At 44.6% G+C, this 19,693-nt stretch overlaps 1 protein-coding gene across 5 annotated transcripts in view; it reads left to right on the plus strand.

Annotated features, from left to right (window-relative positions):
- The window catches only part of LOC147029750 (voltage-gated potassium channel KCNC1-like), a 66,106-nt gene that overhangs the window by 20,523 nt on the left and 25,890 nt on the right, over window positions 1-19,693 (plus strand). For all 5 annotated transcript variants that reach the window (XM_085873049.1, XM_085873048.1, XM_085873050.1 and 2 more), the window contains exon 2: window positions 11,792-12,713. In XM_085873049.1, the coding sequence (XP_085729175.1) occupies window positions 11,792-12,713 (922 nt within the window). The remainder of the gene's footprint in view (window positions 1-11,791; window positions 12,714-19,693) is intronic.

The following is a 19,693-nucleotide window of genomic DNA, read 5'->3' on the forward strand; positions in this document are numbered from 1 at the left end:
TATAACATCAAATTGAAGATTAAACAAATTTTGGAAAGTCAATAATTAAATGTACACAAGAGAACTTAGATTCACCAGTATCATTACTGAAATGGTCTGATAATAATTTGTCAGTGGAATAATAATGTGAGTCCCGAATGTTATCAGCGAATATATATCTGTCAGGGTCTAATCCTTCATTTTCAGCAAAATCATAAAAATCAAATGCTTCAAATCACAAATCTTTCAGCAGGTAAACATTTTCATCATGGTCAGATTGCATATCTATGACAGACGCTTTAAAGTCGTCTGGATCAAATTGATTGAATGGTAAGATGTTTTGAAAGCATGTGTTGCAGACTAAAATGAAATCATTCCAGTCATCATAAATAACAAAACAACAATTATACAGATGACAAAGATAACTCTGACTATGTAATGGAACAGGCCTCTCTGGCTGTGCAAATAACATTTTAAAAGGAGACATTATCAATGGGATTTTTGAATTCAATGCACATGCACAGTGTTATCAAGGAAATGTGCATGGCCATTAACAAACTTGCAATTGAAAGTACTGCATAAGAAAAACACAAAGAACAGTGCACCTTGTAACCATGGAGAAATAACATAAAAACAAACATACAGAATAAGAGTGGGACAGTTTCAACCAAATATTTTTGAAAAATTGTGTTATGAACAAAATTGAACCAGAATCCAACTACAGCTGCTGCATACACTATAATTACTAAATGAGGTTACATTGAGTCAGAAAGACATCAGAAAGTTAGTTCATTATCATCACTTAAAATAATTTATATATCCCATACTATATTTTAAATTGTGAAACCAAACATTAACATTTCTTTGAAACACTATTCGGGAAATAATGAATGAGTTGAGCATTATGTGCACGTCAAGGCTTAAGAGATAAAAAACAGACGTGCATATTTTAGGTAAACAGTTATGATGAATATTGTTATGTCCACACCAATTAACTCCGATGCTGGATGGATGGATCAAAAATGGCTTTAAAAGGCACTGTGTTCAGTATAACTTTACCGTTCTGTTCACCAAGGTCGCCCAAATGAAGCAAAATCGACGGCAATCACATACAGAAAGCAGATGGCTCAAACACACTTTCTTACTTTTTAAAGGATTTTTTTTATATTGAAAAGCAAAGGGAAGAAGTTCAACAAGACACTATAATAAACAGAACAAACCGAGCGAGTCAAAACACACAACGAGGAGAATGGGATTATGCGAACTTGTTTCAATGGATGAGAAATAAAAGCTCAAATCCTAACCCACTAGGCACCACAGATCACACTTCATTCAACACAACAATAGTGCAGGTGGGACTTCTTTTTTTCTCTGATGCACCGGGTGGATGCATTTCAACACAATGCAGCCAGCTTTAGAGATGAGGTGCACAATGAGAGCCAGTAATGATGCTGCCCAGATGAAGTAAAATAGCCACGAGCAGGGCCAGCGATGAGTACGCCTTCAACCAGGCCACGTCACCCTCTTTGGCCTTTTTAGACAGAGGCCTCCTGGCCCTCCTGGCCCTCCTGGCCCCTGGTGATCCCAGCTTCTGTCTATTCTGCACGAGGCTTCTCCTCCAAGCAAGGTCTCCATCCTCCTTTCCACACGAGCCTCTCCTCGTTCTCTCCTGAGCCTCTCTTGTGGACTCTCATGCACAGAGTTTTCTGCCGGTCGACTCGCGAGCATCTACTTTATTCTCTCATACACGAGCCTCTCCTGGTTGACTCTATTCTCATCTTCCTCCTGGGCAGCGTCTTCCTAACCTGGTGGATAGCTAGGTATCGCCCATGGCATAGCCCCAATACAAATAAATGTACATCTTTTCCTTCAGGCTCCACAGCCCACTACGCTGGTAAATGGCTGGCACTCACTGGCCAGAGAGATCATAGTTGGCTTCGTTGTACACGTGACATTTGCGCCTCTGTGATGGGAAATCCACACCGAGCCTCACCCACAAACAAGAGGTTTGCATTTGTAATTAATCTTTACCTTGTCCATAAATCACAGACGCTGCCTCCTCAGCATCACATGTAACAAATGACTGACTCTGACAGATCCCTGTTATATGACCATCTAACATACTCAAATCACACGGACCAGACGACACTTACCACAGTTTAACTATGAATCCCCCACCCTCCCCCTCCCATGTAACAATATATTGCAGCTTCTAAGAATTAACAATGTAAATTACAAAGTTTATGTTGAAAAATGTCAACTGTCTCCTTTCACATGAGTCAGTACATTTATTACAGAACAATTTCAACGGAATCATAACACAAGAGAAAAAAAACTGTAAAACACTTGATTGTGTCGAGTCTTTTCTTTAACACATTGAAATCAGGAGTATAAATATATTCTGTTCCACATGTTGGGTAACTAATAAGTTAATTTTTTTTTCTTCCAGAATCTATTTAATAAATGTCATTTTCTGTATGTCAATCTGTGTGTGGAACACTTGAGATGTATCAGTAGTTTATGATAATGGATGCATGTATGGGTGCACCAGGGCATGGTTCGGGAGAGTCATGTGACCCGCCCATGTTCCGATGCGGTGCTGTGTTGTGTTGTACCAGTGTCTAGATTAAACCTGTTGTTCCCACTTCAGAACCTTCGTCCCTGTCTATTGAGTACATTCCAGTGGCGACGAGGATGTCTTCATGCATCGACATATTGCAAGATTACGCAGTGGGGGATGATTGGGAAGACGATACCGATAGTCTGAAGCAGTACTTCGTGGCAAACAAAATGGACACCGATGAGGACGCTGAAAGGCGGCGAGCTGTATTACTGACCGTATGTGGCGCCCCGATGTACAGCCTCAAAGATCTTCTTGCCCCAGCCAAACCTTCTGACAAGTCGTATGAAGAGCTCGTCAATCTCATGAAAAGACATTATCACTCTAAACCGCGTAAGATCTTCTCGAGATATAAATTTTATACCCACCATCGTCAAGATGTTCAGTCAGCATCTGAGTTCGTGGCTGATTTATGCCGACTCACCGAAAATTGTGAGTTTACAGATAAACTCGAAGAGATGTTGCGTGATTTCTTCATAATCATCATCAATATCATCATCAATCACTCAATTCTGCAGAAACTCATTACTGAATCCGACTCCAATTTAGCTAAAGTCGTGAAAAAAGCCACTGCGTGTATACAAACTTCCGAGAGCCTGCGTGTGATCTCTAACAAGTCAAAAGGTATCCAGCAGGACCCATCGGTCAACAAGGTAACCTTTGGCTACAAGCAAAAGTGTTTTAGCAAGCCACCAAATTCACCTCCACCTCCTAACATTTCTGAATATACCTGGAAGGTTGGGGTAACTTGTTAGCGTTGTGGTGGTAATCATCAAGCTTGCCAATGTCGGAACAGGAATTATACCTGTGACAACTGTGGTAAGCGGGGGACACTTGAAGTGTCGTCGTTCTTGGTCCAAGTCGAAGAACTTGTCTCCTGCTTATCACATTAGGGTGAACTCTGATACAGTTGATGATAAGTCATGGAGCACAGCCTGCAGCTGAGAGTCAAGTGAGGAACTTTGTGAGGTTTTCTCTGATGGAACAAAGAGCTCCGATGCTCCAATTATAGTTGATGTAACAATCGATAAGATTCTGGTGAGGATGGAAGTTGATACCGGTGTTTCCAGATCAATTATGAGCGAGAGCAAGTTCACCTCCATCTACCCTCCGAGAAAGGCTCCTGCACTCCGCCCTGTATCTACTGACTTGAAAACATACACCAAGGAGGTGGTTCCTGTAGTTGGCTCAGTGTAACTGTAGGATATGGAAACAGCACTCATGTCCTACCACTACTGATAGTGCACGGAGAAGCACCAACCCTCTTAGGCCGAGATTGGCTATGAATAATCAGACTTAATTGGAGTGACGTAAACAGAGTCTCCAACTCTGATGCTGGATAAGATTCCATGCTCAACAAGTACCCTGGCCTGTTCAGCGATGGTGTTGTCACCTTTGCAGGGCCCAAAGTGAGGATTCATGTTTTTGCAGATGCTCAGCCATTGTTCCATAGAGCTCGACCTGTGCCCTACATGATGTGATCAATGATTGAACGTGAGCTTGACCGCCTGCAGATTGAGGGCATAATCTCACCAGTCGAGTACTCCGACTGGGCAGCACCTATCGTTACAATAATCAAAGCAGATGGAACAGTGCGCATTTGTGGGGACTACAAAACGATGATCAAGCGCGAATCAAAGCTGGATGGTTATCCTTTTCCAAAAACAGAAGATCTGTGTACCACTCTCATGGGTGGCCAGACATTCACTAAGCTTGAAATGACCAATGCCTATGCTCAAATGGAACTGGATGATGATTTCAAGCCATATACATGCATCAACACTCATCAACGGCTCTACATGTACAACAGATGCCCATTTGGCATACACTCTGCTGCACCAATCTTCTAATGCAAGATGGAGACATTATTGAAAACTGTACCAAAGACAGTCATATTCCAGGACGGCATACTAGTGACTGGCAAGTCACAACATGAACAGCTCGAGAATCTAAACAAAGTCCTCAATCATCTGTCACAAGCTGGGTTACACCTAAGGTGTGAGAAGTGTAGCTTTGTGGCACGTGAAGTTGAATACCTGGGTCATCAAATCTCCCGTCAAGGCATTTTACCCTCTCTGAGCAAAGCTGAAGCAATTGCGAATGCACCAATGCCACAAAATATTTCAGAACTTCCTGCATTCCTGGGTATGTTGACCAACTTTGGTAATTTCCTGCCTCAACTAAGCACAACCGTCAAGCCTCAGCATCTTCTCCTCAGGAAAGGCGTTGTCTGGAAATGGGAAGCTGTCCAAACAGGAGCGTTCAAGGCCGTTATCGCTGTTACTTGTCCATTATGACCCATCCAAGGAACCTATTCTCAGTTGTGATAGCTCGTCATATGGCATTGGGTGTGCGTTGTTGCAAACAAATGGAAGCGGTAATCTCCAGCCTGTTTCGTATGCATCACGAACCCTATCTGACACTGAATGACGCTATGCTCAAGTAGAACGACAGGCATTAGCGTGTGTCTGGGGCACCTTAAAGATGCACCAATATATCTTTGGAAGACATATTACTATTGAGACCGATCACAAACCCTTGTTAGGTCTCCTGGGAGAAACCAGAGCCATTCTGCCCACATGATCAGGTCGTGTTACAACATTGAGCGTTGCCAGTTATGATTATTTATTGGTTTACCTCCTGGGTAAGGAAATGTACTGTGCTGATTCAGTTGCTTGCCGCTTCCCGTAACCATCCCAGAAACCTCCACAATCTGGCGAGATCATTCATCTCATGGCTTACGTCATTCACGATGAGGCGCTCGTAACCGCTAAGCAGATTGCTTGTGCTACCAACTGCAATCAGATTTGTCACAAGTTAACGCTGTGTTATGTCAGGTAAGTGGGCATCACTACCGGAAGGGCGAAACCGGACCTCATCCAGAATGATGGGCTCTCTATTGATGCAGACTGCCTGCTTTGGGGTATCTGAGTGATAATTCCGCCTAAACTCCACAGGAAAATTATCCGTGAACTCCACAATGCTCATCCAGGCATAGTCACTGTGAAAGCGATTGCCCGAGCCCATGTTTGGTGGCCTGGTTTGGACAGTGATATTGAGTCCAATGCATGCCATTGTTACACTTGTCAAGCCCATGCCAAGACACCGCCACAGTCTTTATTGGCCATGTGGTCGTAGCAATCAAAGCTATGATCCAGACGACACATCGACCATGCTGGTCCATATCAAGGGAAGCTCTTCCTTATCGTAGTTGATGCCCACTCCAAATGGATTGAAGCTCTTGTGGTGCCATCCTCATCCTCTGCTGTAACAATTGAAGCTCTACGTACCATGTTCGCTGAACATGGTATTCCAAACTCCATTGCATCAGATAATGGATCATCATTTACGAGTTCAGAGTTTCAGAACTTTTGTAAAATGAATGGCATGAAGCACTACACATCGCCCCCTATAAAGCTGCCAGTAATGGTCAAGCTGAATATGCTGTTCAGATCATCAAGAATGGTCTAATCCACGTCAAGGAAGGCTCCATTCAATCTCATCTAGCTCATGCGTTGCTCAACTACTGCACCAGACCACATCAAACCAAGGGCCGCTGACCTGCCAAGCTTATGATGGGTCGTGAATTAACAACACGGTTATCATTAGTCCACCTGGATGTAACGGTCAAGGTCGAGAATAACAAGTATCAACAGAAACGTAATCACGACCAAAGTCTGTATACCACAACTTCCAGATCAATGATCCTGTATACGTGTTGAACTCCGGATGTGGAATCAAGTGGTTTTCTGGCATCATTATCGCCAACATTGGTGAAATGACGTTTCTTGTGAAGTTGTGTGATGGTAGATGCATATGTAAACATGTTGACCAACTTGGGTTACGTGATGGGGAGCCAAACATTGAACCGGCTCAAGTGGCCTTTGTCACCCACTCCTGTATTGACACCATCTGCGTTTGAACCTGAGGTTTTTCCTCATGAAAGCTTTTCACCCATCAACGTACCTGAACTCCTTTCCATCCCTGTACCCCTTATTGAGAAGCCCACAGCAGTTGCAGGCAAGGACATCCCTCCACTCACCCTGAGAAGATCAGCTCGTGTCTGAAGCTTCCTGAGCATCTTGATTTGTAAAAAAAAAAAGGGGGGGTGGAGGGAGATGAGATGTTTCAGTCATTTATGATAATGCATGCATTCATGGGTGCACCGGGGCATGGTCATGTGACCCACCCATGTTATGATGCTGTGCTGTGCTGTGTTGTGCCTGTGTCCAGATTAAACCTGTTGTTCCCACTTCAGAGCCTTCGTCCTTGTCTATCGAGTACATTACAACATTAATCACACCAAAACTACTGGGCCAATTGCCACCAAACTTGGCAGATGGACCGAGTTCGACCTCGTGGTGGACATCGCGGGGTTTCGGGAGGGAAGGTCAACAAAAATTCTCTGTGTAAATGTGTGTCACGTCACGCCACGTGGTGGTGATGGCAGAGGGTATTACAAGTCAGCTGTGGAGATAACTTACATTTTTGCACTGTGCACTTCCCCGGAGAGTGGGAAGCCCCAAAGCCAACCTCGACGAAGCATAGGATGCAGGAGAAGTGGTGACGTGGGTGGGTGGAGACAGGGGCAGTGGTGGGAGGAGGGACCCGGCAATGGCAGGCATCTCTGCTCGTGTCTGAATAAATGGTAAAATAAAAAAAACTGCGTCAACACTCTGCACATCTAAATTAAAATTCCAGTCTTTCACAAAATAACAAATATCGTTCTCACCATTTTCCAAGTTGTCGTGATATTCCATTCCCGGTGCTTGTTATCTGCCTTTGTCACGCTGTTCCAAAATCAGTGACGTACCTCCAAGACAAATTTTGAGTACATTTTTTGATGATTCTTCATATTTTTGATGATTCTTCATATTTTTGATGATTCTTCATATTTTTGATGATTCTTCCTTTGGTTGCAGGCATTTCTCTCAAGGTTGGAGTGAACTTCTTTGAGCTTTGGTAAAAAATATCTGTGAATTGTGAATGAATCAATTCCATACTCTCGACCAATTGCCCCAAAATTTGCTCCACCACATTGTTCTAACACGTGCTGGGTCAACATCACAATAAAAAAATTGCAATTCATAATCAAATCGATGTTAAAACAAGAAATAGCGGTACTTTGGCTGATCGGCGGAGAGGGGGCAGAGCTTGGCTTACCCATTGGCACTTTGGCATCACGTTCATAGGTGAATTATTTGTTGGGAATCAAACCAATTGCATTTCAGTGTTAAAATTCCATGTGCAGAATGTCAATGAATATACAAAGCCAATTGTATCTTATATTTAAAGCTCTTTCCAACCACTGATTAACTGACTGACTAACTCACTGTTTCACCATCCATCCATCCACGGGGACCATACTCTGTGCAGAGCATCGGTGCTGCTGAAGCAGTCTCCTGGGCTCTTGGGCACAATCCTGGATGGGTCGCAACTCCGACGTAGGATACTCGAATGGCTCAATCATCCCAGCAAGCTGGTACTCATTTTGCCGACCCCAGCAACATGACAGGCTGAGTCAACCCCACCTGGTATGAATTAAATAGCTGAGCAGGATTTGAACACAGGACCCAAACCCACCACCCGGACCATTAAGCCATCACCAGGCATACTGACTCACCAATTGACATTAAAGATCGGTACCTTCCGGATTATGTTAAAGATTGAGCATCGTTTCCCTCGTCTCTGTATATGCTCCGACTGAGGCAAGTGATCTCACCTTGAAGGATGTATTCTATGCCATGCTTGAGTCTGTGGTTGATCAGTGCCCCAGCCGAGATACTCTTCTAGTTTTGGGGGATTTCAATGCATCGACTGGAACGATGGTTATGAGACATGTGTTGGTCCCCATGGGTCTGTAACCATCAACCAGAATACCACTAAGCTCCTTGACTTTGCAAGAAGTCATGGATTTAGGGTGACTGGTTCATGGTTTCTGTGCCCACAGGCTCATCGCTGGACTTGGTATTCCAATGCTGGTGGTGTGGCAAAGGAGATTGACCATGTGCTCGTTGATGAACACTGGAGGATGATACAGAACTGCAGGGTCTACCGTAGTGCTCAGTTCCACAATACCAACCACAGGCTTGCTGTAGCAACTCTGAAGTTGCAGAAAAATCCGGGAGAATGGTACCATCACAGCTGAGGCTGGATGTTGGTAAGCTCAAGGATGAGAGGCCAGCTGAGGAGTTTGCAAAAAGGCTGAGTGGGGATTTGTGGGGTCTTAGTGCTTCTGGGAATCCTGAAGAATTGTGGAGTGCCTTGAAGACCACCATCCTCGATGTTGCTGGTGGACATCTTGGAACTCACCGTAGGGCGAAGAATAATTTTGTCTCTCAAGGGACACTGGATACCATTGATCAGAGTCACAGGGCCAGGCTAAATGGCAAAGCTGAGCTGTTCAGGGAGTTGAGGTGTAAAAATGTATGTGTGCTGATGGTGAACAAGGAGACTTATGTGCAAGGATTGTGTGAGGGGGTAGAACATCACCTGTGGTCAAGTGATTCTCGTCCTGCTTACAGGGAAATTTGCGCATTGCGTTCCAAGCTTGTCCCTCGGTGTACTGCATTTAGAGCAGAGGGCGGTGGGCTCTTAACAGAGGAGTCCGAAGTGAAGGCCCGCTGTACCAGGCTGAGCCACCAGCTGACGAGTTGGATGTCAGAAGTGTTACTATCCCTATTGCTGTCCCTCCAATCAACTGTGATCCAACTTCATTTGTGGAAACACAGGCTGTGGTGAACTGGTTGAAATGGGGTAAAGCTACTAGGTTCTGTGGCCTCCATGCTGAACTTCTCAAGGTTGGTGGTCTGTGCTCTGCAGTTCTGTGCTCTGCCTGGAACACAGGCATCATCACAACTGACTGGAGGAGGGCCTTATTGTTCCTCTTGAGCTGTTCTTGTTGAGAGCTGTTCTTGTGAAAGGGAAGCGTGATCGCCAGGACTGCAACAACTACCGAGGGGTGACACTGCTCTCAGTGCTGGGCAAGGTCTTTGCTCGGATAATTCTTGATAGGGTTCGCCACCATATGCTTGAGCACCAGCATCCAGAGCAGTCAGGCTTTACACCAAAGAAGTCAACAATTGACCGTATCCTTGCTCTTCGGGTCCTCAACAAACACAGACGAGAGTTTTGGCAGGGGTTGCCTGCAGCCTATGTTGATCTCTGTAAAGCATTTAATGCAGTGAATCGAAATGCCTTCAAGAGGATTCTTGGTCTTTGTTGGGTGCCAGCAAAACTGATCAATCTGATGTCTGAACTATATTCTGGTACTGAGAGTGATGTGAGATGTGGTGATATCATCTCTGACTTATTTCTAGTTGTTAACTGGAGTTTGTCAGGGGTATGTACTGGCCCCCACACTTTTTCAGCATTTGTATGGACTGTATTCTTGGGAGGATGTCGGAGAGATCAAGCTTCGGTGCATCGTTTTGGAATGTCAAGATCTCTGACCTTGATTTCACTGATGATGCAGTCATCTTTGCGGAGACTCTGGATATCCTTTTGGGGGTCCTCGAAGTAGTGAATGAGGAGTCAGAGCCGCTGGGATTACTGGTATCCTGGGTCAAAACTAAGATCAAGGCTTTCATTGACATCTTGAATGTTGCTATCTTATCTGTACCTGTTTGTGGTGAGGATGTCGAGGTCACTGAGAGATTCACTTACCTTGGCAGTGATATTCATGTCTCTGCGAGTTGTGAGCCAGAGGGCAATAGATGTCTGGGTCAGGCCTGGGGAGTCATGGATTCACTGGATCATGGGGTGTGGCGCTGCCGGTACCTGTGCGGGAGGACGAAAGTCCGAGTCTTCAGGTCCTTGGTGCTTTGAGTCTTGCTCTTCGGATGTGAGACTTCAACTCTGACCAAGGGTCTTAGACGGAGACTTAATTCCTTTGGTACCAGGTCTTTTCTGAGAATCCTTGGCTATCGCTGGTCGGACATAGTGTTCAACGAGCGGTTGCTGAGAGAGACTCAAATGAGATTTGTTACCTGCAATGTCCGTGAGCGTCAGCTGCAGCTGTACGGACATGTGGCTTGTTTTCCTAATGCTGATCCTGCTCACTAGATTCTCTCAGCATGGGAGCCTGGTGAGTGGATTTGGCCAATGGGCCAACCATGTGCCTCGTTGTTGCAGCAGGTTGATCAGCATCTCAAGGAGATTGGGATGGGCTAGGTATCTGCCTGGGGGATGGCTAGACGGAGGCCCCTTGAGTACCGGCAGAAGATGGACGCAGTGACGTGCTGCTCCGGCGCATGCTCCCATACCTGACCTGACCTTACCTTCTGGGTGACGTAGAAAGCTGAAGTTTTACATGCCGGTGGACATTGAATCCGATACACCGGTAAGTCACAGAACCGGAGCAAATCATCCGTAAATTAAAATAAATAAATGAAAAAAATGGAGGTGAGCGACCCAAGACAATGGGGAAGCACAGTCATTTTGCATGCCTATGGACTTCAAAGCCAATACAACAGGAAAAATCACAGAACTCTCAGAAAGCATCCATCACTGAAAATATAAATCAATGAAAAAAAAATGAAAATAAATAAATGAAAAATCAAATGCTGTTGAGCGACCTGAGACAATGGGCAAGCACGGTTCGTATGTTTACACAATGTTTAAGCACACCCCGCTAGTACATGTACGTAGCTCTATCTAACCACTCACTGATATTTGATATACATGTTTCGTATTTTTGTTGATGCGCTCACCCTCAATGTGTGAGGCATGATGATGTAACTCAAATGTTGAAATTTCACATGACGATGGAACTCGAAGCCACGATGCCAGAGAAAAAAAAATCATAAAAATGTTCATCAACAAAAATATCCGGACACTAAAGTCGACCGGAGGAGCTTCACTCCCGCTTAAAGTTGGGTCATGTGACCAAAGACAATGGCACGTCACATGGTCTTGCATGGGCACAATCGCTTGAGCACAACGAAAAGAAGGTTTTCTGACAGTATGATTGGAGAAGTGTCTGTGGCTTTTATCATTTACGAATGGTGTACAGTGGTAAGTGTTACAGTGCATACTTTAAGTATTGCATGTTAACATGTATTTCATTATTTACATAAACTGTATCTGTATCGACTAATATTTTATTATTAATTAAGCCAATTATGAATCCACCTCGCCTGAATGAACAAGCAAATGATCTCTTCTGTTTTTTTATTCCCTCCCACCCATCAGTTTGTGGCATTTGCATCACTTTTCTTCATCCTGGTCTCCATCACGACATTCTGTCTGGAAACACATGAGGCATTCAACAAGAAGGTCAACAGCACAGTGGAGTCGAAAAGTGGCACCCAGAATACTTTTGAAATGAAGACGGACCCAAAGCTTATGTTTGTGGAAGGGGTCTGTGTCTTGTGGTTCACCTTTGAGTTCCTTGTTCGAATTGCTTGCTGCCCCAACAAGCTCGCCTTCATAAAGAACTATCTCAATGTTATCGACTTTGTTGCCATTCTACCGTTCTACCTGGAGATTGGCTTGCAAGGACTAACTACCCATGCAGCTCGAGATGTGCTGGGATTTCTTCGTGTTGTCCGCTTTGTTAGAATCCTCCGGATTTTCAAGCTCACACGACATTTTGTGGGCCTCAGGGTCCTCGGTCACACATTGAGGGCGAGCGCCAATGAGTTCCTCCTCCTCATTATATTCCTTGCCCTTGGAGTACTCATCTTCGCAACTATGATATACTATGCCGAACGCATGGGGGCCAGCTCCGATGACCTTACCAGCAACGTTCACACGGACTTTAAAAACATCCCTATTGGCTTTTGGTGGGCTGTGGTCACCATGACAACACTAGGATATGGAGACATGTACCCTAAGACATGGTCTGGGATGTTGGTTGGAGCACTCTGTGCCCTGTCTGGTGTACTCACCATTGCAATGCCTGTTCCAGTCATAGTCAACAACTTCTCTATGTACTACTCCCTTGCAATGGCCAAACAAAAGTTGCCTAAGAAGAAGAGAAAATACGTTCCACGGCCACCACAGCTTGGGTCACCGCTTTATTGCAAGACCGAGAGGAACTCTGGGAGCTCTTGTGGCCACAGCGATCATTGCCCACTCGCCAAGAGTGAGGTTACAGAGATGTGCCGCACAGGTAAGTACTTCCCAATAGTGCATCGGCCCTATCATCTGCACTCTCCACTTTCTAGCTCTTGTGCTCATTTACTTTTTCCAATGTTCATGCTTGCCTGGTCTTCATCTCTGTGGCTTTTTGTCTGTCTCTGCTGGTCCATTATACTGAAGAATGGTGGTGCTGTACTAAAAAATATAGACACAGCTTTTTAGTGTAAAAAAAGCTATTGTAAAGTGAAACAGAAGGCTCATTTCAAAAACTTAGAATTACTGTACTGTTGATTTATTTTGTTTTTCACTGTTGACGTCCTTGAATTTTGTGACATCATATTTCGCAACCCATCGTTGAGCCGATTGAACACAAGTGATGTCACATATAATATGAGTTTTGGCCAATCATGGACCAAAAAAGGCACGATGCACCCGTCTTCAGAGATATTACTGGGAAATTTACTGAAGTTGCACTTTCTGTTAAAATATTGTGCAAAACTCTAATGACTAATAATGTCACGCAGCAATCTTGCTGTTTTTGAAATTATATCTTCATTTCACTTTACATGCTATTAATCCCTTATGTCATATGACAATCAAAATCACAAATTGATCGTTTAAAAAAAAGAAAGAAAGAAGGCTTTCAAATTTTCCACGTAGCCAGTATAGGATGGTTTGTTTGGTGGGTTTCTTTTGAAAGAAAAGTTTATTACCGAACATGATGGTCGGTCAGACCCCAATCCTGCTGAAACGATGTTGGGTCCCTCCCCCTCACACCCCCTCTCATTTGGGGATCAAGACCACTCGGTGGTCGAAATCTCAGACCTGAACCTTTCCTTGTGAGTTTGTGCTGTTTTCATCTCAGGATAGCAATCCTGGTGCTATACCAACAGTTACGATTGCGTCTCAAAAGATAGGAAGTGTTATAACTTTTAGACCCGTTTCATCAAATTTACACATTATGATAATCATTATTTAAGTGAGACACCAAATACATATAGTTACCAGTTTGTCATGATGGTGTTCCACGAGCTCTTCATAAACACAAATCGAACCCTAAAACCCCAGATCATTGTCTGAAAAGACAGCCAGAGTTACCGATTATGTAAAATAAAAAAACAACCTCTCAGAGGGTGGAATTCGGTAAATTTGATGAAGTAGAAACAAATGATCAAGAAGACAAACTATATGAACACACTCTATCGACTTTCGGTTCATAAAATCGGTTGTCCAACTTGTCTGCCACTGCAGACTGACCCAACCCTTCATGAAGACTTCAAGTAGTATTCCAATAAATTATCAAATGATATGCAATTATTTCAAGTTGATATTTTTTTGCACAAGTAACGCATCCTGAAATCAGTGTCTGAAAGCTTCCAAACTATCCGAATGGAACAACTGACAAATTTAATGAGGAGTGATGATGGAGAACAAGCCATGAAGATAGTGCATCATCACAACAACGGACAGAATACCTGCGAATTATTAAATTGATGCAAATATTACCAAAAGAACAAAAGACATCTTCAGTATTTTTCCAAATTGATCTGCCGACCGAACATTTGGTGCAATTCTCGATTATAATGGGTGGGATTAGTTACATTTGTACAAATTGTGTGGGATTATTAACTTTTGTAAATCAAGCATGTCTACATTAAAATGGGAACGGCGTGAGGAAAAGGTTAGATGCAATCAAACTTAGTTCATTCCTTAAAAAGCAACAGCAAGTCACAACTTAATTTTTCAAGCAAATCATGGATGTACAGTGAGTGCCCTGCCAGAATAAAATTAATACCCATGATTTAAATCATACATTATTTCTGCAATCTATAATATGAACACAACCAAATGTAGCATATTAGTGTCTGATTGCATGGCTTTTGGCTTCATAAATTGCTCGAGTATGTGAAGGCGTCAAATGAATGGTGTTCTGCGTGACAGCCTGATCCAGATTTTGCCAAATGGACAGTAGATTCTGTTGCAGCTCTTGCGTAAATGCTTGGTGGAGTTCTGCTTTTCTGCAGTTCCTGATCCATATGTTTGATGGTGTTCAAGTCAGGACTCTGTGGTGTCCAGGGAAGAAGCTGCAGCCAACTCTAGCTCACGGCATGTTGCATCATCGTTCTGCAGTAAATATTTCATACTGTAAAATTCCATGCTGGTATAGTGGTCACTTTTATATCAGGAACAGATGCTTGGGCCTACAGAACTTTAATATACAAGAAAACAAACACGACATGAACCAAAGCTTTTCGTGCTGTACTCCTCAAGGTTGAATCACAGCAAGAGAACCAGGAGGTGAGAGAGTGTAGCGTACGTATATAGGGTTGGCTGTGCAAGATCGACACTGAGTGGTTCATAAGTTATGACGTCAATGGTAATCTGAGCACCCATTGGTTTGCCCACATTCATCAGTATCTCTGGCTCTGATTGGCTGGAGCAGAGTACAGGGCAGTGACACACTTCACACCAACGACTTGGAAGGAGGGGGGATGCGACACCATTTGCATGCATACCTTTGATAGCGTCGCAGCAACAGCTTTGATGTTTCCACGTTGCAGAGAATGAGATAATGTACGAATTCCTTTTGACGACAGAACACAGGGTACAAACCAAAGGTTGACTGATCGTATCAAACAGCATGTCCCTCTGGCGATTCGAGAAAAGAACTTGAGAGTTAGGACACGAGCAGTGTGAGCATGTAGGAATGTCCAAGGACCGTCGGCCATTTCTTGTTCTTCTGCCTTTGCACGGCACTTAATTGCCAGCCCCATCTGTGCAGACCAGTACAATGCAGATATGTTAAAGATATTGAGCGGAGGTTGGAATGTTTCACATCTATGCATGTTGGAAGCAACCTTCATCCTTTCCATGGACCCTGTATTATATTGTCAAAAGGAATTCGTACAGTCTCTCATTCTCTTTCAACATGGAAACATCAAAGCTGTTGCTCAGACCGCTGTCCAAGGTATGCATGCAAATGGTGAGTCATCAGCCATGGGAGATTCGCATCCCCACTCCCTCCGGCTCTAAGTCGTTGGTGCGAATGGTGTCACCACCCTGTACTCCGCTCCAACCAATTGGAGTCAGAGATACTGATGACTGTGGGTTAACCAATGGGGGCTCAGATTACCACTGACATCATAACTGATGTACCAATCAGTGTGGATCTTACAAAGACAAGCCAATATACACAAACTCTCTCACTTCCTGGATATATTGCAGTGATTCAACGTTGAGGACTACAGCATGAAAAGCTTCGGTTCATATGTCGTGTTTTTTTTTTCCTTGCAGATTAAACTTTTTTATCAGCAATGAATTTTGCAGTTTGTAACACATTCACTGAAGGAAGATGGGGCCACATGCCGTGCATCCAGAAATAACTCTGCCTGGAATATATGGAGTGTGCTGCAGTGCAGCTTCCTGCCTGGACACCACAGTGTCCCGACATGAACAAAATGAAACAAATGAGAAATACAAATAAATATTTATTTAATACCCTCTGGCTATAATGTAGAGCATCGGCAACAGCTTATGTCTCACACGGTAAAACTGAATAATCTGCAAAGAACAAAAGTCTGTCTGCCACTCAGACAATTGTTCCTGCCAATGCAAACCAAAAAAACCACAAGGCACGTGCCACTGAGTGGAGATGTAAATCAAAATGTGTCAGGTCAGGTATGGGAGCATGTGCCAGAACAGCGCGTCGCTGCGTCCACTTTATACCGGTACTCCAGGGACCTCTGTCTGGCCATCCCCCAGGCAGATGCCTAGCCCATCCCCATCTCCTTGATGCCGGTCAACCTGCTGCAACCACGAGGCACGTGGTCGGCCCATTGGCCTCCTCCACTCACGAGACTCCCATGAGAGAGAATCTGGTGAGCAGGATCAGAGTCAGGAAAAAGAGCCACATGTCCATACAGCCGCAACTGATGCTCATGGACTAAGCAGGTAACAAATCTCATCCGATTCTCTCTCAGCAACCGCTCGCTGAACACAATGTCCGACCAGTGATAGCCAAGGATTCTCCGAAGAGACCTGGTACCAAAGGAATTAAGTTTCAGTCTCAGATCCTTGGTCAGAGTCCAAGTCTCGCATCCATAGATCAAGACTGGAAGCCCCAAGGACCTGAAGACTCGGACTTTCGTCCTCCCGCACAGGTACCGGCAGCGCCACACCCCATGATCCATTGAATCTATGACTCCCCAGGCCCGACCCAGACGTATATTGACCTCTGACTCACAGCCAGCAGAGACATGAATATCACTGCCAAGGGAAGTGAATCTCTCCACGACCTCAACATCCTCACCACAAACAGGCACAGACAGGAGAGCAGCATCCAAGATGTCACCAAAAGCCTGGATCTTAATTTTGACCAAAGAAACCCATAATCACAGCAGCTCCAACTCCTCATTCAGCACCCCCGAGGGCCCCCAAAAGGATATCTAAAGTCTCTGCAAAGATGACTGCATCATCTGTGAAATCAAGGTCCGAGATCTTTATATTCCCAAACGATGCACCGCAGCTTGATCTCTCAGACATCCTCCCAAGGATCCAGTCCATACAAGTGCTTAAAAGTGTGGGGGCCAGTACACACCCCTGACGAACTCCAGTAACAACTGGAAATAAGTCAGAGATGGTACCACCACATTTCACAGCACTCTCAGTACCAGAGTAAAGTTCAGACATCAGATCGATGAGTTTTGGTGGCACCCCACGAAGACCAAGAATCCTCCAGAGGGCATCCCGATTCATTGAATCGAATGCTTTGCAGAGATCAACATAGGCTGCAAGCAGCCCCTGCCGAAACTCTCGTCTGCGTTCGGTGAGGACCCGAAGAGCAAGGATATGGTCAATTGTTGACCTCTTTGGTGTAAAGCCTGACTGCTCTGGACGCTGGTGCTCAAGCAGATGCTGGCGAACCCTTTCAAGAATTATCCGAGCAAAGACCTTGCCCGGCACTGAGAGCAGCGTCACCCCTCGGTAGTTGTTGTTGTAGTCTTGGCGATCACCCTTCCCTTTCCAGAGAGGGACAACAAGGCCCCTCTTCCAGTCAGTTGGGATGATGCCTGTGTTCCAGGTAGAGCACAAAACTGCATACAACGACAAAAGTGCAGCATTTCCACCAGCCTTGAGAAGTTCAGCATGGATGCCACAGATCCCTGGAGCTTTACTCCATTTCAACCGGTTCACCACAGCCCGTGTTTCCACAAGCGAAGGTGAACCACAGTTGATTGGAGGGTCAGCAACAGGGATTGTAACACCCTTGACGTTCAACTTGACAGCTGGTGGATCAGCCTGGTACAACCGCTCAAATAACTGGCCCAGCGGGCTTCAGACTTCAGACTCCTCCTTTCACTTCAGACTCCTCTGTCAAGAGCCTACCACTCTCTGCTCGAACTGCAGTGCTCCGAGGGATGGGCTTGGATGAACGTAATGCGCGAATTCCCCTGTAAGCGGGACGAGAATCACCTGTCCACAGGTGATGCTCTACCCCCTCACAGATTCCTCGCACATAGGCCTCCTTGTCCACCCTTAGTGCACGTACAGTTTTACGCCTCAGCTCCCTGAACAGCTCAGCTCTGCCATTCAGCCTGGCCCTGCGACTCTGGTCAATGGTATCCAGTGTCCCTTGAGACAAAATTCTTCTTTGCCCTGTGGTGATTTCCAAGACAAAATGTGTGGAGCGTGACAAAGTGCTCCCACCCGATCTCCAATGGACATGAGTCCCGCATAAAAAAAAAAATGATTATAAATGAACAGGAAATAAAGATTAAATGTAGATGTGGGAAAAAATTACATGCCCAGGCTAGAAATCGAACCCAGGTTCTCTGGAAAAAAAACCATACTAGTGCTCTGCCATCTGAGCAACCACCAGCTCAATATGCAGTTCTAGGAATTGAACCCAGGTCCTCTGGAAAAACCATACCACTGCTCTGCCATCTGAGCTACCTGGGTGACCACCAGCTCAATATGCAATTCTCGGAATTGAACCCAGGTCCTCTGGAAAAACCATACCACTGCTCTGCCATCTGAGCTACCTGGGTGACCACCAGCTCAAAATGCAATTCGAGGAATTGAACCCAGGTCCTCTGGAAAAAACCATACCAGTGCTCTGCCATCTGAGCTACCTGGGTGACCACCAGCTCAATATGTAATTCAAGGAATTGAACCCAGGTCCTCTGGAAAACCATACCAGTGCTCTGCCATCTGAGCTACCTGGGTGACCACCAGCTCAATATGTAATTCAAGGAATTGAACCCAGGTCCTCTGGAAAACCATACCACTGCTCTGCCATCTGAGCTACCTGGGTGACCATCAGCTCAAAATGCAAATCTAGGAATTGAACCCAGGTCCTCTGGAAAAACCATACCACTGCTCTGCCATCTGAGCTATCTGGGTGACCACCAGCTCAATATGTAATTCTCCCACATGTAGATGACACTGTCTTTCTATTGCTGCTTCCAGGGTACTTGCTGCCAACCATAGGAGCAGCAAGGGCCTGTCCACAAGAGGGTCTCCCCCCTGTAGGGGCCCAATTCCATGAGTGCTGTTATTCACCACACGGGGCATAGTAACACAATTATAAAGAGGAAATAAAGATTATATGTATATGTGGGAAGACCACATCCTTTTTCTGATAAGGAATTTGAATGCTGGATCATTTTGCTCCGTAAATAAATTAAAAAGTAGATTTTTTTGTGTGCCATTTGTTTAATCAAGTTTGCTTTATCTATCATTCAGGCTTAGATCAAGATCTGATGACATTTTCACTCAAATTTATGCAGAAATACAGAAAATTCTTCAGGGTTCACAAACTTTTTCTCGCCACTGTAATACATAATATGAACCATGAGCTTAATGTTATCATCCCCAAGCTTTTTGAAAGAAAAGAAAAAACGAGGGGAATATTATAATCAGCTCCATCTGTCCGTCACACAATCTCCTCCTCAACAGTTGGCCACAAATTCACCAAACTTGGTAGTTATGATTACCACATGGAAAGAAGGT

Source organism: Eptatretus burgeri, chromosome 3 (assembly GCF_056783735.1).
Source record: "Eptatretus burgeri isolate ZD-2024b chromosome 3, Ebu_testis_v1, whole genome shotgun sequence".
Taxonomy (NCBI): Eukaryota; Metazoa; Chordata; class Myxini; order Myxiniformes; family Myxinidae; genus Eptatretus; species Eptatretus burgeri.